The sequence below is a fragment of the Oncorhynchus keta genome, chromosome 35 (assembly GCF_023373465.1).
Source record: "Oncorhynchus keta strain PuntledgeMale-10-30-2019 chromosome 35, Oket_V2, whole genome shotgun sequence".
NCBI classification, from domain to species: Eukaryota; Metazoa; Chordata; class Actinopteri; order Salmoniformes; family Salmonidae; genus Oncorhynchus; species Oncorhynchus keta.
This window is the reverse complement of record NC_068455.1, coordinates 69,381,676-69,408,416: the sequence shown is the minus strand read 5'-3', so window position 1 is coordinate 69,408,416 and position 26,741 is coordinate 69,381,676. Positions and strand designations below refer to the sequence as shown.

Genomic DNA, 26,741 nt, shown 5'->3' with positions numbered 1-26,741 from the left:
TCACAGGAAATTCTTAGGATTCAGGGCTATTTGCCTAATCCTGTAATTGGAGGGGCCGTCTGTTCCCTCTTGGTCAGCGGCCCCAGGGTATTCCTGGTACACACATTGCGAGCCTAGTGCTGGGTAGACCTGCCGTTTGCCTGCGTATCATTTCCTGTTCTGTACCATTATTTTCTACTCTACTTTGCTCCTCATGAGCTGCCGTAATATCTATGGTAGTTGCCATTTAGGGTTTTTTTTTCTATAATTTTTTTATCATCCCAGAAAGTTTGCCTTCCTTCTATTCCCAGAGGATGTTTTATGGCTGTCTGGTCTACTGTTCTCAGTTTACCCCATGGTAAACCCGGTACGACAAAACATCCTTATGGTTTGTAAGGTAAGGCACTAGCTCGCCTAGTCCTTTGTAATTCCTCCTCGTCCGCATGGAGAGCCAATGCTCTTCCTGCGTCTGGGTAGGTTGGTACTGCCATAGCCATATCTCTAACTCTTTAAAGATGCCTACTTTAGTAAGTTGTTTGGAAATAGAGCGCTGGTAGGGGCCGTTAACTCAGGTAGTAGTAGAGTTTTAAATAGAGGTGTGGGGCCCCACGTTGGGCGCCAAGTGTCGCGATACGAAACCTTCAGCCCCGCCCCTTGGCCGGCAGCGGGGTGCTAGGGGTGGTTAACGTCCCGTTCCCTGGATTGGACAGGGCACTATAGATACTTCAGGTTCTCGGTATAACCAGGGCCGCTCGCGTAGCCCTGCCTCTCTTTCTATATCGAAGCGTTGTCCGCTTAGAGAGGTCTTTTGCCTTGTCACTCTCAACGGTCTAGCTCTAGCTGGGATGTGTGAACCCCACCTTTATCCTCTAGACTCTTTGTTTCACCACTAATTGGTCCTTGAGTTATTATTAAGCACTCGTCCTACCAGTCTCTATATGCTTTCCCTGTGGTTGAGTATTTCCCCTCTGTGATGTATCTAGTTTAAAGTGTGAAGACCTTTAGTCAACTTAGTCTCACTACTCTGCCCGTCGGCTATGTATCGCTTGGAAAATAAAACTTAGATCGATAAGACCGTGGTCCTTCTGTAGCTCAGTTGGTAGAGCATGGCGCTTGTAACGCCAGGGTAGTGGGTTCGATCCCCGGGACCACCAATACGTAGAATGTATGCACACATGACTGTAAGTCGCTTTGGATAAAAGCGTCTGCTAAATGGCATATTGTGGATTCTATTGTGAAGACAATTAAATGAATCACTACTGGACACACCTTCCTCCTTGTCTTTTAATGGTAACTCATTCTGTCATAGAGCATTGATCCCCGTTTCCAGTGTCCCGGTAGCGGGGAGTGTCAGAGTTGTTATCTCCCGTGCCGTTAACTGTCTTTGAGAGAACCTTTTACTCGAGACAAAATAAGACTACTGTTTATTTTTGAAAACAATCAAGCACACTTCAAAATACACAATTTGTTACTCGGTCACACACAGCGTTAATCAAAAACATGCAAATGCCTTAATGCTCTATAAAATGCCTGGTACAATGATAACACTTATCTCTATATTAAATGCTTATAATAGTTATTTAATTACCTTTGAGAGATAACGAGGAGACCCACGAGATCAGAAGCAGAGTTTCAATCGGTCAGAATTTGAGAAATGTAGTTTAGTGTAGCGACTCCCCTCTAACTGCCGAGAGGTTGAATTGGAGTCGTTATTTTAACTAAATTGGATTCAAGTTATATTGAATGACGAAACTAGAGTCGTTCTTGGTCAACTGATGTTTCACTATCCTCCAACGAAAACCCCTGGGTTCAGTGTTTAAGTCCTGTCTCGGGATGCCAAACTATTTCCAGTAATGCCGGTGATTAGACCTTGGTCAGGCGATCACAAAGCAGGGACTGTCATATAGTGGACAAAGCCTCAAGAACCACACACTGCCAGTAGTAATGGGTTGGAATAGATGGGAACACGAGGAGTCTCCGCACAAGAATCTAGTCCAAATTCAATAGAGTTAGAATCTAGAGATGAGCCAGGCACCAATACCTGGTTCAAATGGTTGTCTCTATGAATTCAGAATTCAAGAAGTCAGTGCCGAAGTATCGGCAGTTTCTCTAAATATACCTTTTTTCACCGTCCAAAATCCCCTAGATGTCCTCCACAGAATAATTCATCCTGTTATTACCTACTACTTCCTCCCAATATTATTTCCTGTGTGGTTGGCTAGTACATACATCTGTTCATACCCATATAAGGATGTACTTCCTACATAGCTTAAAGCGCTACCTTCCTCTTATAGAGTCCAGCCTATTCAAGCAATAATGATTCTAATAGATTTTCCCAGCCAGCAGATTCTCCTTCTACCGTGGGCGGAGCCAGTTGATACCAGTCAGGTTCTGCTGTTTGGAAGCTGGGTTCTTCAGGGGGTGACATAGTCCAGGCGGGTAGCTCATCCGGTACTGTCAGTTCTTTCATGGGTATTTGTTGAGTCGGGATGAAAGGTGGGTCAGAGGGGAGATCCTTTTTTGTTACACTACAAAGTGAATAGAACAAACTTAGGGAGGAGGCTTCTAATGTTAACATGCATGAAACCAAGGCTATTACGGTTACAGAAATCGTCAAAAGAGAGCGCCTGGGGAATTGGAGTGGAGCTAGGCACTGCAGGGCCTGGATTCACCTCTACATCGCCAGAGGAACATAGGAGGAGAAGAATAAGGGTATGGCTAAAAGCAATAAGAATTGGTCATCTAGAACGTCTGGAACAGAGAGTAAAAGGAGGTTTCTGGGGGTGATAAAATAGCATCAAGGTATAATGTACAGACAAAGGTATGGTAGGATGTGAATACAGTGGAGGTAAACCTAGGTATTGTCTTCTTCTGTGAAGAAGGCCCAGGTAGGTCATGGACATGCTTCAGGGCCATGCAGATTTTGGCAAACCAGTCCATGATCTGGGATGAAATCCAGTCAGTAATTTAGGTTTAGCCTAAAACAAAATAGTTTAGATGTAGTGTCATAAATAGAAATGGCTGTGTTCCAGGCTGACTACATTACAGAAGCCTGCCAGATCTCACAACAATTTGATAGGTGAAAATATCAGCTAAGCTATTATATATCAATCTGACAACCGATTGCACAGTAGATGACTTGGCATGCAACAATTGGTTGATGCAATGCGACATCTGCAATGTAGTCAGTTTGGAATGCAACCAATATGTGTATGTGTCCAATAACATTTGATTTGGATAACAAGCTCAACAATTATTTTGTCATTTTTAATAATTTTACCAATATTAAACTGTATTGTTATGAAATGCAGCCTACAATAAATTGTTCATTAAATGCAGAGGTAGGATCAATTAGTTAGCCAATTCACTTAAATGAACAACCAGAAATATGTATAGCTTTTCTGGTTTATTAAGAAAGCTAAACGTATGTATCTTTGGTTGTTGTTGTTGTTTTGTCAATTAGACCAGTGATTCTCAACTAGGAGGATTTTAAGGGGTCACAGGACTTGTGCAAGAACATATTTTAATTTAAAACAACATTATTTTGAAAGGTAACAGCTGTCATACCTCATATTGTTGCTGGCAGTGCATCCGCAGTGGTGAAATGGCTGGCTATGTTCAGTCTCAGAAGGTTTTTGCGCTACACACGCTCACTGACCAATACAATAACACCTCCCCTTCACCACACACACACACTGATCCAATGAAATGACATTCTGCAACATTGTTCAGTATTAAATGTGCCACATCCAATCAGATAATACAGATCTTCTTCTGACAGCTAGCTTGGTTGACAGCTAACTATGCAAATGTGTTCTGAAGGCATTGTAGACCTGGATAGTTAGCTGTCATTTAAATCATGTAGGCTAGCTGTCAGAGTAAAATCATGGACACGTTCTTAAATGTGCAGCCCCCTCTTCGTCTACTGCTGCTTCCAATGTTAAGAACAACAGCCCGGTCCCTGTAAAGAAGAGAAATACCACCCCGACTTCGTAAAATACGTCCTATGCAAAAAGCTTTTAGCTAATGAGAGCATGAAAGGCATCTGAACAACAAGCGTCCATGCCACAAAAATAACACCACTGACTTTAAAAAAAACTGTCAATATCTGGAGACCTCACAAGATCAATTGAAGAACGTATCGATGGTACAAGAAAAGGCACTTCGCTCATCATAGCAATGCGATGGGCCACAAGATAAGTACAACACCAACAAAAAACACACCAGCACAGAGGATCTCACAATCCCTGCTGTGGTTGATATGTGCAGTGAAATCTTGGGAGAGTCAGCCGCCAACAAACTTAAAACCATACCCCTATCCAAATGACACCGTGAGGAGGAGAATACAGGACATGTCTGAGGACACAACACGCCAGACATCAGAGTGCGTTAGTGCAAATGGCCATTACCCACTGCAGCTTGATGAATCCCCAGATGTGGCGAACCATGCAATTCTAATGGTCTATGTCAGACACGTCTGGGATAATAACTTTGCGGAGCAGTTCCTTTTTCGTGGTGATTTCCCCACCACCAACAATGCAGAGGCTGTCTTTAACACAATGGATATGTACCTGGGATGGGTGTGACCACTGATGGGGCAGCTACCATGACGGGAAAGCACTCTAGGGTAGTAAAGCAGATCCTGGAGAGAGTGCGACATGGAACCACTGCTTCCTACACATGGAGTCACTGGCAGCGAAGGACATGGTGTGAGTTCCACGCCACTCTCCAGGATGTGATCAAATGTGTCAACTTTAGCAAAAAGAGTTCCACGAAAATCAGGTGTTTCCATGCCTTCTGCAGGGATATGGGGAGGGAGCACCAGCAGGTGTCTCCAGGCCTTCTGCAGGGATATGGGGAGGGAGCACCAGCAGGTGTCTCCAGGCCTTCTGCAGGGATATGGGGAAGGAGCACCAGCAGGTGTCTCCAGGCCTTCTGCAGGGACATGGGGAGGGAGCACCAGCAGGTGTTTCCAGGCCTTCTGCAGGGATATGGGGAGAGAGCACCAGCAGGTGTCTCCAGGCCTTCTGCAGGGATATGGGGAGGGAGAACCAGCAGGTGTCTACAGGCCTTCTGCAGGGATATGGGGAGGGAGCACCAGCAGGTGTCTACAGGCCTTCTGCAGGGATATGGGGAGGGAGCACCAGCAGGTGTCTCCAGGCCTTCTGCAGGGATATGGGGAGGGAGCACCAGCAGGTGTCTTCAGGCCTTCTGCAGGGATGTGGGGAGGGAGCACCAGCAGGTGTCTCCAGGCCTTCTGCAGGGATATGGGGAGGGAGCACCAGCAGGTGTCTCCAGGCCTTCTGCAGGGATATGGGGAGGGAGCACCAGCAGGTGTCTCCAGGCCTTCTGCAGGGATATGGGGAGGGAGCACCAGCAGGTGTTTCCATGCCTTCTGCAGGGATATGGGGAGGGAGCACCAGCAGGTGTCTCCAGGCCTTCTGCAGGGATATGGGGAGGGAGCACCAGCAGGTGCTTTATTATGCAGAGGTCCGCTGGCTTGTTGGATCGCTTTTATGAGCTTTGAACGGAGATTGCTGCATTTCTTTCAGAAAACGAGTCACCTCTCTGGCCGAACATTTAGATAGTTAGGAATGGTTCGCACAGGTTGCCGAGCTGGCGGTTATTTTTGAGAATCTGAATTCACTCAATGTGTCAATGCAAGGGAGGGGCACAATCTACACTGCTCAAAAAAATAATGGGAACACTAAAATAACACATCCTAGATCTGAATGAATGAAATATTCTTATTAAATACTTTTTTCTTTACATAGTTGAATGTGCTGACAACAAAATCACACAAATTATCAATGGAAATCAAATTTATCAACCCATGGAGGTCTGGATTTGGAGTCACACTCAAAATTAAAGTGGAAAACCACACTACAGGCTGATCCAACTTTGATGTAATGTCCTTAAAACAAGTCAAAATGAGGGTCAGTAGTGTGTGTGGCCTCCATGTGCCTGTATGACCTCCCTACAACGCCTGGGCATGCTTCTGACGAGGTGGCGGATGGTCTCCTGAGGGATCTCCTCCCACACCTGAACTAAAGCATCCGCCAACTCCTGGACAGTCTGTGGTGCAACGTGGCGTTGGTGGATGGAATGAGACATGATGTCAAAGATGTGCTCAATTGGATTCAGGTCTGGGGAACGGGCGGGCCAGTTCATAGCATCACTGCCTTCCTCTTGCAGGAACTGCTGACACACTCCAGCCACATGAGGTCTAGCATCGTCTTGCATTAGGAGAAACCCAGGGCCAACCGCACCAGCATATGGTCTCACAAGGGGTCTGGGGATCTCATCTCGGTACCTAATGGCAGTCAGGCTACCTCTGGCGAGCACATGGAGGGCTGTGCGGCTCCCGAAAGAAATGCCACCCCACACCATGACTGACCCACTGCCAAACCGGTCATGCTGGAGGATGTTGCAGTCAACGGAACGTTCTCCACGGCGTTTCCAGACTGGCACGTCTGTCACATGTGCTCAGTGTGAACCTGCTTTCATCTGTGAAGAGTACAGGGTGCCAGTGGCGAATTTTCCAATCTTGGTGTTCTCTGGCAAATGCCAAACGTCCTGCACGGTGTTGGGCTGTAAGCACAACCCCCACCTGTGGACGTCGGGCCCTCATACCACCCTCATAGAGTCTGTTTCTGACCGTTTGAGCAGACACATGCACATTTGTGGCCCGCTAGAGGTAATTTTGCAGAGCTCTGGCAGTGCTCCTCCTGCTCCTCCTTGCACAAAGGCGGAGGTAGCGGTCCTGCTGCTGGGTTGTTGCCCTCCTACGGCCTCCTCCACGTCTCCTGATGTACTGGCCTGTCTCTTGGTAGCACCTCCATGCTCTGGACACTACGCTGACAGACACAGCAAACCTTCTTGCCACAGCTCGCATTGATGTGCCATCCTGGATGAGCTGCACTACCTGAGCCACTTGTGTGGGTTGTGGACTCATCTCATGCTACCACTAGAGTGAAAGCACCGCCAGCATTCAAAAGTGGCCAAAACATCAGCCAGGTAGCATAGGAACTGAGAAGTGGTCTCTGGTCACCACCTGCAGAACCACTCCTTTATTGGGGGTGTCTTGCGAATTGCCTATAATTTCCACTTGTTGTCTATTCCATTTGCACAACAGCATGTGAAATTTGTCAATCAGTGTTGCTTCCTAAGTGGACAGTTTGATTTCACAGAAGTGTGATTGACTTGGAGTTACATTGTTATTTAAGTGTTCCCTTTATTTTTTTGAGCAGTATATTTGAACAGAGGGACAAAGTGGATGCCTTCAAGATGACACTTGCTGTTTGGGCAAATCATGTTTCTAACAGGAGGATTGACATGTTTCCCAATGCTGATTTTGACATTCAGAATCTGATCAACAAAGCGCACTGCAACACACAGGGAAAAAAAATAATTAAACAGCATCTTGTCAAGCTGCAGGGAAAGTTGACTACTTCCCGGAGTAGAACAGGAGACAAGACAACTGGATACGGGACCCCTTTCGAGTGGAGATGTGAAGCATCACGTTGCCAAACAATGAAGCGGATCAGCTGGTGGAGCTATCTTTTGATACTGGACTGAACATGCACTTCCCGGAAATGACACTGCCATAGTTCTGGTGCAGTGGGAGAGTATCCTGCTCTCGCATGTCATAAAATCAGAATCATGCTACCTTTCGGCATGATGGTGACTTCTCTGCTTTGGTCTTGCTGAAAGTAAAAGCAGAAACATACTGGAAACCCAGCATGATCTCTGAGTTTCCCTGTCAACCATCACACCAGACTTCTTTCGTGACGTTGTATTAGTTAATGTGACGACTGTTGTTCATCGAATGATTAAAGGTTTCTAATTGCGTGATTAAATTAATCAAGCAATTAACTCATTAACCTGGGGCACCATGGGAAAATTTGTTTTATTGAGTTTCTATTTTCCAAATTAACTCTATCAGAATATCGATTTTACAACAGTTGCTAATTAATCAGTTTCCTCTACAATCTCATTCTGAACATCGCATAAATATAACGGCTGTTGGTGGAAGAAGACCAAAGCGCAGCGTGGTACGTGTTCATACTTTTTATTTAGAACTGGACACTGAAGAACAAAGAGAATGAACGAAACAGTTCTGTCTGGTGCAGACACAAAACAGAAAACAACTACCCACAAAAACCCTGAGGGAAGAAATACAAAAACATAGAAAAAAGAACAGAATGCCCACCCTAGTCACACCCTGTTCTAACCAAAATGGAGAATAAAAGCCTCTATGGCCAGGGCGTGACAATAATCAGGGAATCTGCACGGACCTGGGTCCCACCAATGAGTTCGTACCACACCAATCTTAGATGATAATTTATTAACTAGAAAGCTAAAATTATGTTAAAATATATACAAAAACACAGTCTAGGCTATTGATCAGAACTTTGGTGCACTATGGTGCGTGTCACCCAAAATGGGGATTTGAGAGAGAGAAAGAGAAAGTACACGAGAGAAATATACATTTGAGTGCATTTGTCAGCTATGCTTATTTTAACCCTAGCCTTGCCCCAAACTGCCGCTCTTATGGGTCAGAATATAATGATGTAATTATGTGTTGGAGGTCTCAGATGTGAAGCTCCGCGTGGGTCGTTTAGGCTTCTCAATGACGCACTTCTCCTGCGCAACTGTCTGGTTGTCCTCATGATGTCAGTGTCCTTTTGGTCTGATTCCTCGCCCTTGCTCTGATAGGGGTCTACTGAGGACAGACAGCTCTGAAGCTCACAGCGTAGGAATGAAACCCTGTAGATACCACAATTCGATGGAGAGTGGAGGCTAGGTGGTCCGGCTTGAATTCAACCGCTTAGAAACAGCTACTCATCAGTAGCATGGGTAGAAAAAGATTTTTGTATTTTTGGGTTCGTTGACTTTTTTGACCTCGGCTGCAGCTCTGGTCTCTTAGTCTGATCTGTTCATTCTAACTCACAGGTCTTATACCCTCGGGTCAGAAGTGGGCGTAACCACCTTTCGGGCAATTCTCTGGGCGTACCAAGTTAAGAGGCAAGGTCTAGATTGTACTCAAATCCAATTTTAGACAACTAACTTCACACTTCATCTATACCAAAACATTCTCTTTGATTTATATATATAAACATCAAGAATATCTTAGGAAAACGCTCTTACAGTTACAATGTTTTCGTAATAACATAATCTATTAACCTTTTAATAACAAAACAAAAATGGCATACATTTCCATATTCCATCTATCGTCATGACCACCATTGTGGCTGACAGAAACAATTGTTCCAACGTCCCTTTATTGCATGTTTAATGTTCTGAGGCTGGTTCTCCATAGTGAGAGGACAAAGGAATGTTGTCTGTGGCCGAAGATTTACCATGGGCGTGAGGGGTCATAAACCCCCCACATCTTCAGACCCCTAATTACTCCTCCTCTGTTGGGGGTGAGTTAATTTGTAGGGTTGTGGTCTCCTGTAACCTGACCTGATCAGGACAGTCATGAAACTTCAATAAACTTATCAAACTGAAGAAACACCCCCAGCTTTCACACACACACACACAATAAAATAAAAGGTTAATGAGTTACTGTTCACTATGTTAATTCTGACATTCATACATTTTATTGAACTGGTTAAATACTTACACCTTTAAAAAAAAAAACTTTTCAAGGTTGTGAAACTTCACATGGTAATTGGGGATTTAAGGATTCCTAATGATTGTTGTTTATTTCTACTTTAAAACACTGGTATGTGTTACTGTTTAATAACATTATTGGACTGGTTTTGATGTCACGTTCTGAGTCTGACAATTTATTACATCCCACTCCTAATTAAATGGCGTATTCTCTTGAATTGCTAAATGTTTTCTCAGTTAAAATGGCTGGGTAATGATTTTTTTTTTTTTTTTTTACCTCTTTCTCCCCAATTTTGTGATATCCAATTGATAGTTAGTCTTTTCCCATCGCTGCGACTCCCATTCGGACTCGGGAGAGGAAAAGGTCAAGAGCCGTGTGTCCTCCGAAACACGACCCCGCCAAGCCGCACTGCTTCTTGACACAATGCTTGCTTAACCCGGAAGCCAGCAGCACCAATGTGTCGGAGGAAACACCGTACACCTAGCGAACGTGTCAGTGTGCATGTGCTCCTATTGCCCGCCACAGGAGGCTCTGGACCAATTTTGTGCCACCTCATGGGTCTCCGGGTCGCGGCTGGCAGCAACACAGCCCGGTATCGAACCAGGATCTGTAGTGACGCAGCTAGTACTGGATGCAGTGCCGTATACCGCTGCGCCACTTTGGGAGGCCTGGACTAAATTTGCATAAGGTTACCCAGGATCCGCCCCTTTCCCCCCCCAATTTTCGCCTAAAATGACATACTCAAATCAAACTGCCTGTAGCTCTGGACCTGAAGCAAGGATATGCAAATTGATATAATTTGAAAGGAAACACTTTGAAGTTTTTGGAAATATGAAATGAATGTAGGAGAATATAACACATTAGATCTGGTAAAAGATTATACAAAGAAAAAAACATGTGCTTTTTTTGTATCGACTTTGTAAAAAATAAAGGCCATAATGTATTATTCAAGCCCAGGCGCAATTTAGATTTGACACTAGATGGCAGTGTATGTGCAACCTTTTAGACTGATCCAATGAACCATTGCATTTCAGTTCAAAATGTTGATTTAAGACTGCCCAAATGTGCCTAATTGGCTTATTAACCTCTAGTGACACCCCATCCCATGAACGGGATCGTTGTCATCATCTGACACTAATTAGCATAACGCAACCGACATAAATATTCCTGGAAAATATTCCTATTCATGAAAGTAACAGATATATTGAGACACAGCTTAGCCTTTTGTTGATCACCCTGTCATCTCAGATTTTCAAAATATGCTTTACAGCCAAAGCTAGACAAGCATTTGTGTAAGTTTATCGATAGTCTAGCATAGCATATTGTCCAGCTAGCAGCAGGTAACTTGGTCACGGAAATCAGAAAAGCAATCAAATTAAATAGTTTACCTTTGATGAGCTTTGGATGTTTTCACTCACGAGACTCCCAGTTAGATAGCAAATGTTCCTTTTTTCCAAAAATATTATTTTTGTAGGCGAAATGGCTCCGTTTGTTCTTCACGTTTGGCTGAGAAATCGCCCGGAAATTGCAGTCACGAAAACGGCGGAAAATATTCCAAATTAGCTCCATAGTATCGACAGAAACATGGCAAACGTTGTTTATAATCAATCCTCAAGGTGTTTTTCAAATATCTATTCGATAATATATCCATTGGGACAATTCGTTTTTCAGTAGGACCGATTGGAGTAATGGCTACCTCTGTATTTTACGCGAGAGTCACCCTGGGAGCCATCAGGTGACCACTTGCGCAATGTAGCCGCCTACGGGTATTCTTCAACAAAAATGCGTAAAACTACGTCACAATGCTGTAGACACCTTCGGGAATACGGAGAAAGAGTAATCTGGTTGATAGCCCATTCACTGCTCAATAGGGATGCATTGGAACGCAGCGCTTTCAAAACATGAGGCACTTCCGGATTGGATTTTTCTCAGGCTTTCGCCTGCAACATCAGTTCTGTTATACTCACAGACAATATTTTTACAGTTTTGGAAACGTTAGTGTTTTCTATCCTAAGCTGTCAATTATATGCATATTCTAGCATCTTGTCCTGACAAAATATCCTGTTTACTACGGGAACGTTTTTTTTTCCCAAAAATGAAAATACTGCCCCCTAGTCACAAAAGGTTAATAACTAAGTTTATAACTGTGCACTCTCCTCAAACAATAGCATGGTATTATTTCACTGTAATAGGTACTGTAAATTGAACAGTGCGGTTAGATTAGCAAATTAGATTAACAAGAATTAACAAGAATAAGATTTTCTTCCAATATCATATGTCTATGTACTGGGAAAATGTTCTTGTTACTTACAACCTCATGCTAATCGCATTAGCCTACGTTAGTTCAACCATCCCACGTGGGACCCACCGATCCTGTAGAGGATTTATCTTCCAGTAAATTTGAGCTAATGTCACACACTAGTGCATATATTTACTTTGTGTTAGATAAACACACATATCCATCTAAGCTGAGAGATTGGCAACAGTATGGCCACGGGAAGATGTTTTGGGGTGAGGGGGGTATTTCTCTCTGACAAATATGTATATTTTTCTAATAAAGACCGAATGCACTATTATGGTGGATTTTTTATTTTTGTATATTTTTTGTATTAATTTTGATTCATCAGGGGATGCTCTCTGCACCACTACTTCCCGTAGCTATGGACAAAAGTGGCTTAATATTGAAATATAGATGCATTCATACCATATAATTTACAAGAATTTCACTAGGGTACCTTTTTACTTTGTTGGAAAAACACACTTATCCATCTTAGCTGACAAAGTGGCAATGTCACTAGGCAGGTTACCCAGGTTTATTTGACAAAAGCAAAGTCGGAAAAAAAGTCCTTGCGACAGGTATAATGGAAACAGCATTTATAAGAAAAACGTTCTAAAGATCGCCTGAAACGTGATTGGTGGATTTGTTGTCAAACGTTATTTATTGCAACAAATTTATGATGGTAATTTGTGCTTTTCGAATAAATTATGATTGCCAAATAATTAACGTCTGCGGGGCACGTAATTTATTAACTAGTAAAAATGTTTCTTTGCAGGAAAATAATTGTCCTGACTTTCAAGAATTTCAGATCTACAGGAGTTAAAGTTTCACCAAAGCATGGATGTATAGATACGTTGGCACATGAGAATTATTAGAATAAGCCTATTGCAAATATTTGTAAATACTTGAGTTCTATCCATGCTTGCATTTGCGGATTAACTAAGAAAATATTCAGACCCTTTGACTTTTTCCACATTTTGTTACATTAGACTTATTTTAAAAATGGATGGAATAAAATACAAATCCTCAACCTACACAAAACACCGCATTATGACAATGTGAAAACAGGTTTAGACATTGTTGCAAATGTATAAAAAAAAAATAACACATACAGTTGAAGTCGGAAGTTAACATACACCTTAGCCAAACACATTTAAACTAGTTTAAAGTTAACGGATTTAAACTCATTTTACGTTTTATACAATTCCTGACCTTTAATCCTAGTAAACGTTTCCTGTCTTATGTCAGTTAGGATCACCACTTAATTTTAAGAATGTGAAATGTCAGAATAATAGTAGAAAATGATTTATTATAGCTTTTATGTCTTTCATCGCATTCCCAGTGGGTCAGAAGTTTACATACACTCAATTAGTATTTGGTAGCATTGCCTTTAAATTGTTTAACTTGGGTCAAACGTTTCGGGTAGCCTTCCACAAGCTTCCCACAATAAATTGGGTGAATTTTGGCCCATGCCTCCTAACAGAGCTGGTGTAACTGAGTCAGGTTTGTAGGCCTCCTTGCTCGCACACGCTTTTTCAGATCTGCCCACAAATTTTCATCATTGCCAAACAGTTCTATTTTTGTTTCATCAGACGAGAGAAAATGTATCCAAAAAAATACTATCTTTGTCCCCATGTGCAGTTGCAAAACAGTCTGGCTTTTTTGGAGCAGTTGTTTCTTCCTTGCTGACCGGCCTTTCAGGACTCGTTTTAATGTGGATATAGAATTTTTGTACCTGTTTCCTCCAGCATCTTCACAAGATCCTTTGCTGTTTTTCTGGGATTGATTTGCACTTTTCGCACCAAAGTACGTTCATCTCTAGGAGACAGAACGCGTCTCCTTCCTGAGCGGTATGACAGCTGCGTGGTCCCATGGTGTTTATACTTGCGTACTATTCTTTGTACAGATGAACGTGGTACCTTCAGGCATTTGGAAATTGCTCCCAAGGATGAACCAGAATTGCGGGGGTCTACAATTATTTTTCCTGAGGTCGTGGCTGATTTCTTTGGATTTTCCCATGATGTCAAGCAAAGAGGCACTGAGTTTGAAGGTAGGCCTTGAAATGCATCCACAGGTACAGCTCCAATTAACTCAAATGATGTCAATTAGCCTATCAGAAGCTTCTAAAGCCATGACATAATTTTCTGGAATTTTCCAAACTGTCAACTTAGTATGTGTAAACGTCTGACCCACTGGAATTGTGATACAGTGAAATAATCGGTCTGTAAAAAATTGATGGAAAAATTACTTGTCATACACAAAGTAGAAGTCCTAACCAACTTGCCAAAACTATAGTTTGTTAGCAAGACATTTGTGTGAAGTGGTTGAAAAACGAGTTTTAATGACTCCGACCTAAGTGTATGTAAACTTCCGATTTCAACAGTAGATACTATGCACACCGATACAAATAAAAATCGTTATTCTTTTTGTGTTAATATTTACCAAGTAGGCTAAAATAAAAAGTTTCTTCTTCTTGAACTGCACTGTTGGTTAAGGGCTTGTAAGTCAGAATTTCATGGTAAAGTCTACATCTTTTGTATTCGGTGCATGTGGCAAATAAAGTTTTCATTTACATTTGATAAACCGTACATTTCAAAAATGGATATTAGAATAATTAGGATTACATTTCATTTTGTCACAATAAGGAAGGTAAATATAAAAGTTTCAGACCCCCAAAGTAAACTATAGTTGAAATGAGTCCACGTCCTATGTCCCCCATTGCGTAGATGCCTCTATTCCAAATGAGAGTGAAAGATGGGAACATTTCACCGTGCCCATCTAATTTATCTACGGTTGAAGCATATACAGTACATTGTAGCTGGAGCTACACTATGCATGGAGTGTACTGTCACTAATTTACCTGCACCATAGTAATCATGAGAGGAAGGTCTTCATTTCTTTCTGCAGTAAGACAAGGATCAAATATGGGAAAGATTTTCTTTGAGAATTTGCACCCTGTGTAAGTGAATAGGTGAGACTTTGCATCAACATCAAAGAATGACACTTGCCCTTCCTTATAATCCAGGAAGACACCGACTTTCTGGGGTCGGGGAAAAGGTAAAATAAGGCGTGGAATTTTTGTGAACGCCAGATATTCCTTGCCATCCCTGTGACACAGAGTCCATAACCCTTTCTCAGGCTCAGCTGAAATTAATTCCTTCCTAGGCACTGTCTCGCAAGCTACTCCTATAACCCAGTTTGATTTCTCCTGTAACCCAACTTCCCAATAATGTTTCCCATAGTTGTACCCTTGTTTGGCCAGGATACAGACATCCTCAGTGAATCTCTCAGGATTACCTGGGACCTTCAATTTCCTTGGCGATTTTCTCACTTGTTTTCCATCATTAGAGAGGATAAGCCATGGGCCTGCAGTGTTGGGGTCCATCGTCACGTCCACTACATTAATGTAGAAAAGTGAAACATCACATGCTATTCTCTGCACTGAAATTACATTTCTTAAATTATGTTCTGTACCTGCATATTTCTGCATCTCTTTCAGTTCTGTGGAAAAACAAGCCAAATTAGCAGTTAACTGTTACAATGAGAGGGAAGTTTTAATGTCCTGACTGTCCTTATAAATGTTCTCTTGGTTTAACAACAAATATCACAGATTTATGACTGGCATGTTATGAACACTTAAACTTGACTGCTGACAGGCACCATTTGTTGGATTGTATTAACAGTGGACTAATGAACAAAATACAGAAAAAAGTGTATTTTAAGCAAGGGGTGTCCAACGCAATCCATGGACGGCCTCGTGTCTGACGGTTTTAGTTTTTTCCTTTCAATTAAGACCTCGAAACCAGGTGAGGAGAGTTCCTTACTAAATCAGTGACCTTACTTCTATCAACTACAACGGAGGAGTGAAAACCCGCAGACACTCTGCCCTCTGTGTAATTAGTTTGACACCTGTGTTTTAAGGCAAAACATTTAAAAACCCTGTAACATTTAAATACCCTGTGATTCAAACGTACCAATAGCTGACAGCTTTCTTATTTGGTCTTCGGTGGAGTCTTTCACTTGAAGCACTGTATTTCGAACACAGCCCAAGAAGTTGACTTGATAAACAGCAACATTAGTACAGCTTTTATATTTTGGAAGGGTAGTTTGCTTGTAAAAGCGCTGTTAAAAGGAAGGTAAAATGTTACTGTCAAAACATCTCACAGGCCTGAAATACATAGCTTTTCCTTTCAAGTTTCCAGCATAAGGAATGAACAAGATGAGTTTACATTTTTTTTAAGTACTTCCACTGACCTGTAGAAGGTTGAGATGGTCCTCAGTGTGTGAGAGCTGCTCCAGCTCAGTACTTCTCCTCTGTAACTCAGTGATTTCCTGCTCCAGGTCATCGATGAGCCCTTCTGCCTGCCTTTCTGCTGATTTCTGCTTCTCCTCAATCACCTCTATGAGTTCAGCCTGGCTTGACTCAATAGATCGCATCAGTGCAGTGAAGACTTCAACACTGTCCGCTATTTCACTCTCTGCATTGTCCTGATAGGAATTGACATTGATTACATCATAGACATCGACAGATTTAGACTAATACCCAATGTGGTTTAGTTATACATGTAGATAAATTGTCCAGCATAATACATCTTGAAATAATTACATTCATGATTGGAAACGCATCAGCGCTGCAACATAATGCTGAATACCTTGACATGCTGAATTCTTGAATCAGTCCCTCCTGGATTCTGCGATATGCATTTTGACAAAACTATCCCCGGCATATGTTAAGGCTATTTCCACAACAAACATTTTAAATCATCGCAATATTGTAGCATAAAACTGACCTATTACCACAGTACAAACAGATGGCTCGCAATTTCAACCAATCACTGCACATGTACGACATATGGTTCAATCATGCCCCATGTCAACACACCTTTTCCTCATCAGTGCATTCGTGTCAAATTGGAAAACATTTTGGCATATTGTCATGCAAAATGTCAGAATAGCTGCAGCAAATTCCAGCATCACAAAAAATCCCAGCGGAATCCTGGGGGGACTGTTAATCTAAGGACTCACTCTACTTAACTTCCCTGAAGCGTTGATCTCCTCCACCTTCAGCTGCCGGTCTTGGATCATCTGCTGCACATCCGCCTTTGACCTCCGAATAAGAGCCTGTGGACAACACGAGGCTACATCCTTCAAACTCAACGCTGGACCTCAAACCCAGTTCCACTGCATTTTTTTCCCCATTGTTCCACTCTAATCAGGGACTGATTTTAGAGCTGGGACACCAGGTGTATGCAATAATTATCAGGTAGAATAGAAAACCAGCAGGATCTGGACGTCGTAGGGTAAGAGTTGAGTACCCCTGGGCTTCACTCTTTCATTTATTCCCAAAATGTAGCTGGTGTAGGGCAGTTTCTTGGGATAAGATAACCTTATGTAAGGGATAATCAACAAGGGGCTATACGTTCCATGGAAAGTAATGAAATACATGGAAGGTGTGTTCCACGACATGCTAGCGGAGTGGAACTGACATAACACGAAGTTGCATTATTTTCTAGATATCTCATAGATATCTAATTGAATATCACTTTTATACCATGGCTATAATTGAACACATTTTCCACTAGAAATGTGTTCAACATACACTAAAGTAGTTACTAATGCTACTAGATAGCTACAGCAGTCGCCGTGGTAACCAAACAACAGACAGACATGCTGGATTAGTTGACCAAACTATAAGTGCTATGTAGGTTGTTTTGGGTCGCAGGTTAAGAAATGGCTGAAAAATGGCATTTGATATAGAGCCAACTCTGCAAATAGCACTGCTGGGTGAATAGTGAATAGAAATGTTCAGCACAATTTAAAAATATATGGCAAGTAGAAGTTCTAACTGGATGGTTTTCAGAGATGGATGGGAGGGGTTGAAGGTAACTGAAACAGATAACTATTGTAAAATGTACAGTGTATATATTACACTGAACAAAAATGCAATTGCAACATGAAACAATTTCAAAATTTTTACTGACAGATTAAGTCGGAAGTTTACGTACACACAGACTGCTTACGGGGTAAGGAAACCAATACATAATTTAGCAATTTGAGTGAACTATCAATAAAAATAAATAAAAAATTAAACTTTTGCTAAATCATTTTAGTTTCTATGACTTCATATAAAGAAATGTATACCTGTACCTCACAAATGTTTAGATAAAAATGTATAATATCTTAAACTGTCACTTCTATTTCTTTCAGTACTCGATTACTAAATCCAACACTACTATGCACTCTGTTCAAATGGAAAGGTAGCATTTACAGTTGAAGTTGGAAGTTGACATACACCTTAGCCAAATACATTTAAACTCAGTTTTTCACAATTCCTGACATTTAATCCTAGTAAAAATTCCGTTTTAGGTATGTTAGGATCACCACTTTATTTTAAGAATGTGAAATGTCTTGCACATGCTTTTTCAGTTCTGCCCACAAATGTTGTATGTGATTGAGGTCAGGGCTTTGTGATGGCCACTCCAATACCTTCACTTTGTTGTCCTTAAGAAATTTTGCAACAATTTTGGAAGTATGGAAGTCATTGTTCATTTGGAAGAAACATTTACAACCTAGCTTTAACTTCCTGAGTAATGTCTTGAAATGTTGCTTCAATATATCCATATAATCTTCCCACCTCATGATGCCATCTCTTTTGTGAAGTGCACCAGGCCGTCGTGCAGCAAAGCACCCCCACAACATGATGCTGCCACCCCTGTGCTTCATGGTTGGGATGGTGTTCTTTGGCTTGCAAACCTCCCCCTTTTTCCTCCAAATATATGGCCAAACAGTTCTATTATTCTTTCATCAGACCAGAGGACATTTCTCCAAAAAGTACGATCTTTGTCCCCATGTGCAGTTGCAAATCGTAGTCTGTCTTTTTTGTAGCAGTTGTGGAGCAGTGGCATTTTCCTTGCTGACCGGCCTTTCAGGTTATGTTGATATAGGAATCGTTTTACTGTGGATAAAGATACTTTTGTAGCTGTTTCCTCCATCTTCACAAGGTCCTTTCTCTGTTGCTCTGTGATGGATTTGCACTTTTTGCACCAAAGTACATTCATCTCTAAGAGACAACACATTACCTTCCTGAGCAGTATGACGGCTGTGTGGTCCCATGGTGTTTATGCTTGCATACTATTGTTTGTACAGATGAACGTGGTATTTTCAGGCATTTGGAAATTGCTCCCAATGATGAACTAGACTTGTGGAGGTCTACAATTATTTTTCTGTGGTCTTGGCTGATTTATTTTGATTTTCCCATGATGTCAAGCAAAGATGCACTGAGTTTGAAGGTAGGCCTTGAAATACATCCACAAGTATACCTTCGATTGACTCAAATGATGTGAATTAGCCTATCAGAAGCTTCTAAAGTCATGACATCATCTTCTGGATTTATCCAAGCTGTTTAGTTAGTTTGTAAACTTCTGACCCACTGGAATTGTGATAGTGAAGTAATCTGTCTGTAAACAATTGTTGGAAAAATTCCTTGTCATGCACAAAGTAGATGTCCTAACCGACTTGCCAAAACTATAGTTTGTTAAGGGCTAGGCCCCTTCGTTCTCCATTTCTGCCTGAATGACGTGCCCAAAGTAAACTGCCTGTAGCTCAGGCCCTGAAGTCAGGGTATGCAAAAATTGGTACCAATGGAAAGAAAACACTTGTTAAAATAATGTAGGAGGATATAACACAATAGATATGGTAGGAGAAAATCCAAAGAAAAACCAACTGTATATTTTCTTTTGGAGTGACCATCCTCTTAGAAATGCACGAGAAAGGTAATATTGTAAATTATCTCCCTGGATGCAATTCCTATGGCTCCCATAGGGTGTCAGCAGTCTAAATTCAAGGTTTCAAGCTTGTAACATCAAAAACGAATAAGAAATAACCGTTTTTTTAGTAGAAGGACACAGTCTTGGAAATCCGTGTTTGCGCACTCCATGAAGAAATTACACACCTGCTAAAAACATGCTTCTTTCCAAAATAAATATTATAGTTTGATTACATTTTAGGTTATCTGAGGAGTAAATAGAATCATATTTTGACTTGTTGAAACAAAGTTTAAGGGTAGATTTTTGGAATCCTTTTTCTGCAAGTTGAACGAGTGGATTACTCTAATTGCTGTCTCCAACTAAACAGACTTTTTGGGATATAAATCAAATCCTTATCTAACAAAACGTCACCACATGTTATAGCTAGGACCTGTTTGGATGACAAGATTTTCAAAAAGTAAGTGGATATTTAATCTTTATATGTGAATGTATAAAACCTGTGCTGGTGTAAAAAATATTTTGATGTGGGGCGCCGTCCTCAAACAATCACATGGCATGTTTTCACTGTAATAGCTACTGTAAATCGCAGAGAGCAGTTAGATTAACAAGAATTTAAGTTTTCAGCCGATATAAGACACTTATATGCACCTAAATGTTTAAAATCCATAATATTTTAATTGTCCCGAGGCTTAAGAGGTTTAGCAAGAAATTTGTGGAGTGGTTGAAAAGTTTGTTTTAATGACTCCAACCTATATGTATGTAAACTTCCGACTTCAACTGTAGTTACAGTTCATATATGGAAATCAGTCAATTTAAATTAATTCATTAGGCGAGCAGGGGAGCAGCAGGGCCTTGGAGGGCCCACCCACTTAGGAGCCAGGCCCAACCAATCATAATGAGTTTTTCCCCATGAAAATAGTTTTTATTTCAGACAGAAACACTCCTCAGTACCCGCCCCCAACCAGACAGTCCTGCAGGTGAATAAGCTGGACATGTGGGTCCTTGGCTGGCGTGTTGCCAATTGAAGGCTCCCTCAACTTCAGACAACTGTGGCATTGTGTTTTGTGACAAAACTGCACATTTTAAAGTGGTCTTTTGTCCCCAGCACAAGGTGCACCTGTGTAACAATCATGCTGTTTAATATTCTTGATATGGCAAACCTGTCACGTGGATGGATTATTTTGGCAATGGAGAAATTATGTCTAACAGGGATGCAAACAAATTTGTGCACAAAACTTAAGAGAAATAAGCTTTTTGTGCGTATGGAACAATTCTGCGATTTTATTTATTTATTTTTATTTCAGCTCATGATGCATGGGACCAACACTTTTGATGTTGCGTTCATATTTTTGTTCAGTGTAGCATTGTTGTCCGTTAGTTTACTCCAATTAGGGGAGGGGTGATTGGGTTATGGGAAAGTAATGAAGATGGAAAATTATATTTAAAAAATGAGAACTATATGGGCGATTGGATATGATGCAGACATTAACATTGATAGAACCCACAATCTGCAATAATAAAGCTGATCTACACCCTAAGCCTAGTGGGTTAGAGTGGTGGACTAGCAACCGGAAGGTTGCCAGTTCAAAACTCTCGGGCTGGCAAGTGTCGTTCTGCCCCTGAACAGGCAGTTAACCCACTGTTCCTAGGCCGTCATTGAAAATAAGAATATGTTCTTAACTGACTTGCCTAGTTAAATAAAGGTTAGAAAAAAAGAGGTTTGTATATTTAGTGCAAAAAGGAAAATGTTAACGTCGTTAGGAAAAGGTACCATCTTTAGTTGTGATTCTGTTTGTAGTGGCACAGTGTGGTGATGTTTGTGGTCTGTCTCAGCACAAAACTGACACACACATGTCTGGTCGCTCCTACAGAACAGCTCCAGCAGCCTATCATGCTTCTTGCACATCCTGTCCTCCAGGTTCTCCACAGGGTCAATCAGCTTGTGTCTCATCAGATTCACCACTCTCTGATGAGGCTCCAGGTGAATCTCACAGTAAGAGGTCAGACACACCAGGCAGGACTTCAGGGCCTTGAGCTTCCTCCCAGAGCAGATGTCACAGGCCACTTCTCCAGTTGCAGCAATGCACCCTTCATGAACTCTCATATTCCTAAAATGATCAACAACTTCTCTGAACGACGTGTTGATTCGAAGCTCAGGCCTTCTGTAAAATGTCTCCTTACACAAAGGACACTGGCACAGGTCACTGATATCCCAATACCCCCCGATACAATTCTTACAGAAGTTGTGGCCACACGGAGTGGAAACTGGGTCAGTGAACAACTCTAGACAGATGGAGCACTGGAATTGGCTTTCATTCAGGGAGGAAGCCATATCTGAAAATAGATACATTTGTTTGTCAGGCCATGTGAATCTTGACACAAACCCCAAATATCCCATCCTTTACAAAATTATCAAAACGCTTGTGCTTGTGTTCACAAAAAAATGTATCAGTTTGTCAATGAGTGAGATGAAAAATGTCTTTAAAGGGAAATTTCAACTTAACATGTGTGTCTGAGGCACTTCCAGGTCACAGATATGTTTCACACAGGACGCACCGAATGACCACCTCTGGTATATTGACTGCGTGGACAACATTTACAAGGTAAAAGCAGTCCTGTTCTGCAAGGCCTCTATTATACCGATCACACGATGCGTTTGTGTGTATTGTAGATATGGTTGTCCGCGTTCAATAGAGCCATTGTTCCTGATTCATTGCTAGATGTCGAAAGTGACCAGTGTGGTATCACCTGAAAAGCATCAGTCTGGTATACTTTTGCAAAAAATATATAATCTTCACGAGATGTCTGCCTGGCTGTCTGAGAGGGTCTGTATGTCTGTATGTCAGGTTGAGTCTCTCACTATTTTACCGATTTGAAGCTTTATCATCAGACGCTTTGTCTTGAATGCAATGTTTGAACTCAAGATATTTGACACATACAGTACACTACCGGTCAAAAACACCTACTCGTTCAAGGGCTTTTCTTTGTTTAGACTATTTTCTACATTATAAAGTAACAGTGAAGCCATCAAAACTATGAAATAACACATATGGAATCATGTAGTAACCAAAAAAGTGTTAAACAAATACATTTTACGTTTGAGATTCTTCAAATAGCAACCCTTTGACGTGATGACAGCTTTGCACACTCTTGGCATTCTCTCAACCAGCTTCATGAGGCAATTAACAGGTATGCCTTGTTAAAGTTTAATTTATGGAATTTCTTTCCTTCTTAATGCGTTTGAGCCAATCAGTTGTGTTGTGACAAGGTAGGGGTGGTATACAGAAGATAGCCCCATTTGGTAAAATACCAAGTCCATATTATGGCAAGAACAGCTCAAATAAGCAAAGAGAAACGACAGTACATCATTACTTTAAGACATGAAGGTCAGTCAATCCAGAATATTTCAACAACTTTAAAAGTGTCTTGAAGTGCAGTTGCAAAAACCACCAAGCACAATGATGAAACTGGTTCTCACAAGGACTGCCACAGGAATGGAAAATCCAGAGTTACCTCTGCTGCGGAGGATACATTCATTAGATTTACCAGCCTCAGAAATTGCAGCCCAAATAAATTCTTTAGAGTTCAAGTAACAGACACATCTCAACATCAACTGTTCAGAGGAGACTGCGTGAATCAGGCCTTCATGGTCAAATTGCTGCAAAGAAACCAATACTAAAGGACACCAATAATAATAAGAGACTTTCTAGGGCCAAGAAACACAAGCAATGGACATTAGATCGGTGGAAATTTGTCCTTTGGTCTGGAGTTCAAATGGGAGATTTTTGGTTCCAACTGCTGAGTCTTTGTGAGACGCAGTGTGGGTGAACAATGATCGGCTATGAAAAGCCAACTGACATTTACTACTGAGGTTCTGACTTGTTTCACCTTCGACAACTACTGTGATTATTATTATTTGACCATGCTGGTCATTTATGAACATTTGAACATCTTGGCCATGTTCTGTTATAATCTCCACCCGGCACAGCCAGAAGAGGACTGGCCACCCCTCATAGCCTGGTTCCTCTCTAGGTTTCTTCCTAGGTTTTGGCCTTTCTAGGGAGTTTTTCCTAGCCACCGTGCTTCTACACCTGTATTGCTTGCTGTTTGGGGTTTTAGGCTGGGTTTCTGTACAGCACTTTGATATATCAGCTGATGTAAGAAGGGCTTTATAAATACATTTGTTTTGAACGGATGATCTCTGCATGTGTATTTCCCACCGTAAAGCATGGATGAGGAGGTGTGATGGTGTGGAGGTGCTTTACTGGTGAGACTGTCTGTGATTTATTTAGAATTCAAGGCACACTTAACCAGCATGGCTTCCACAGCATTCTGCAGCAATACGCCATCCCATCTGGTTTGGGCTTAGTGGGAGTATCATTTTTTTTTCAACAGGACAATGACCCAACACACCTCCAGGCTGTGTAAGGGCTATTTGATCAAGAAGGAGAGTGATGGAGTGCTGCATCAGATGACCTGGCCTCAACAGTCCCCCGACCTCAACCAAATTGAGAAGGTTTGGGCTGAGTCGGACCGCAGAGTGAAGGAAAAGCAGCCAACAAGTGCTCAGCATATGTAGGAACTCCTTCAAGACTGTTGGAAAAGCATTCCAGGTGAAGCTGGTTGAGAGAATGCCAAGTGTGCAAAGCTGTCATCAAGGTAAATGGTGCCATTTTGAAGAATCTCAAATCTCAAATATTTGTTTAACACTTTTCTCCTTACTACATGATTCCATATGGGTTATTTCATAGTTTCGATGCCTTCACAAAAATTCTACAATCTAGAAAATAGTAAAAATATCCATTCAATCCCTTGAATGAGTAGGTGTTCTAAAACCTTTGACCGGTAGTGTATATGCAAATGCTTTCCAGACGGATGCTTATCAATGATATAATTTTGTTCAACTCTTGTTGAGGATTTGTGGTTTATGACAAAACAAACTGTTGTTATGAAAGTAATGAATATATACTGTAGAATGGCAGAGCTAAGGTGAAATGTCCCTTTAATGTCCTTGGTTTCTAAGACTATATCAGATGATCTCTAGAACAGGTTTAACAACATACTGTAAAAGTACAGGGTGACACATCAAGAATGGGAACAAACCAACATTAAGCAATTAGGTTCCTGAGAAATAACACCATCTTTTATAAACATGAGGAAATATCATTCTTGGTAAATGCTTGTAAACATTTTTTATATAAATACATCTATACACTTAAACTGTTCAGCCCCAAACAAATTCTCTTGAAAGCAATTCTATTCATCCACATACAACAATAAGCGGTGCATTGCGACAATGAATTTAGTAGAAAACCCAAACTGCATATTCCATGACAGGAAAACTACTACAAGATATAACACCGAACAAAAAAACATCTGACATTTATTATAATGGTTGGGATTAAGGCAACTTTCCCCCTAAGTACAAGAGGAAGGCATTTTTTTTTTATATATATTTTTTGGAAATGTACTCATTTACTGCATAACTATTAGAATACCATGATAAAGTTCTAAAAAAGTATGCTGTTTTAGTATTAATTTATGTTGATAATATGAAATTCCATTACACGGAACGTTCCTACCTGTGAATGTGTTGTCTTTCCTATTTACTTTCACTTTACATCAGGGACAAAGCATTAAATACTCCTCCTTCAAAAGATCTGTCTGCCTAAAGTTTGACGCCCCCCCCTCCATTTTAAAGTAGTCCATTTCTACTTCCGTGAATTTATTGGTACATGCCGCCACCTACTGTGCAGGATTGTGTATAGTTTAAACAGGTATAAAGCCAAGCAGCTAAACAGTGCTGGAAAATTTGCTCAGAAATATAATCAAAGATGGTGGATAAATAAGATACTCCGTTTGTTTCCCATTGAAATAAATTGTCCAGGTTCCTATCTGTAAGTTCATGATTCCTCAATCTCTGGCATGCTAACAAGAGAGAGGGAATAGTTGACTCTAGGCTACTTAGTGTCACCAGAGTGGCCCCACCCAAATAGAAAACATTTGGGAGTATTTGGGAGTGTTTTGCTTTCTCTTCTGTCTCTGGTATAATGCATTGGCTGATCCCTCCTGCTGACCGAGAAGGAATTCTATGATTCCTCCTGGGGTAGCCTAGCGGTTAAGAGCGTGTGACCAGTAACCAAAAAGTTGTTGGTTAGAATCCCTGATATGACTAGGTGAAAAATCTGATATGCCTTTGAGCAACCCTAGTTGCTCTGGATGAGAGGGTCTGCTAAATGAATAAAGTGTAAAAATGTTACACCAACAGGAGGCTGGTGAGGGGAGGATGACTCAATGGCTGGAATGGAGTGAATTGACACATGGAAATAATGTGTCCAATACCATTCTGTTTCAGTTATTACTATGAACGCTTCCTCCCCAAATAAGGCAGCCACCAGCTGCCTGTGTCTGAAGTAGAACCCTGTTGACTACTTTGAAATGGTGGAAGCCATAATTGGCACTGGCCATGATAAAACTGGCTTTGTGCTTTCAGAAGCATTCTAGACTGTGCTATCCAAAGATAAGTAAATGCTACCTTTCCTGTTGAACAGAGTGCATAGTGGTGTTGGATTTAGTAATGGAGTACTGAGAGAAATAGAAGTCACAGTTTTACATATTATTCATTTTATCTAAACATTTGAGGTACAGGTGTACATTTCTTTATATGAAGTCATAGAAACTAAAATTCTCTAGCAAAAATAGAAATCATTTGAACATAAAAGGACAGTTCAATCAAATTGCAAAATCACATATTAAATGTATTTGGCTAAGGTGTATGTCAACTTCAACTGTAAATGCTACCTTTCCATTTGAACAGAGTGCATAGTAGTGTTGGATTTAGTAATCGAGTACTGAAAGAAATAGAAGTGACAGTTTAAGATATTATACATTTTTATCTAAACATTTGTGAGGTACAGGTATACATTTCTTTATATGAAGTCATAGAAACTAAAATTATTTAGCAAAAGTTTAATTTTTTATTTCTTTTTATTGATAGTTCACTCAAATTGCAAAATTACGTATTGGTTTCCTTACCCCGTAAGCAGTCTATGAACAAGGTACAAGGCACAAATCCCAAAATGTAAAACTACAGGGGAAG

At 41.1% G+C, this 26,741-nt stretch overlaps 1 protein-coding gene and 1 long non-coding RNA gene across 3 annotated transcripts in view; one reads left to right on the top strand and one right to left on the bottom strand.

The window, feature by feature from the left end:
* LOC127916146 (uncharacterized) overlaps positions 1-26,741 on the top strand; it is a 41,586-nt gene that overhangs the window by 12,357 nt on the left and 2,488 nt on the right. The gene's annotated exons all lie outside the window — the stretch shown is intronic.
* LOC118368928 (E3 ubiquitin-protein ligase TRIM39-like) lies at positions 1,250-25,335 on the bottom strand. Of its 2 annotated transcripts, XM_052497485.1 has the most exons (8): positions 25,225-25,335; positions 21,414-21,976; positions 16,902-16,997; positions 16,131-16,364; positions 15,851-15,998; positions 15,351-15,377; positions 15,174-15,272; positions 1,250-2,507 (listed from the first exon to the last, which is right to left on the bottom strand). In XM_052497485.1, exons 2-8 carry the CDS (start codon positions 21,972-21,974, stop codon positions 2,503-2,505), a joined length of 1,170 nt encoding a protein of 389 aa, XP_052353445.1. In that variant the 5' UTR covers positions 21,975-21,976; positions 25,225-25,335; the 3' UTR covers positions 1,250-2,502. The 2 variants fall into 2 exon arrangements, with proteins under 2 accessions (XP_052353445.1, XP_035609316.1); XM_035753423.2 differs by lacking the exon at positions 1,250-2,507 and having other exon boundaries at positions 8,035-15,272; positions 25,225-25,334.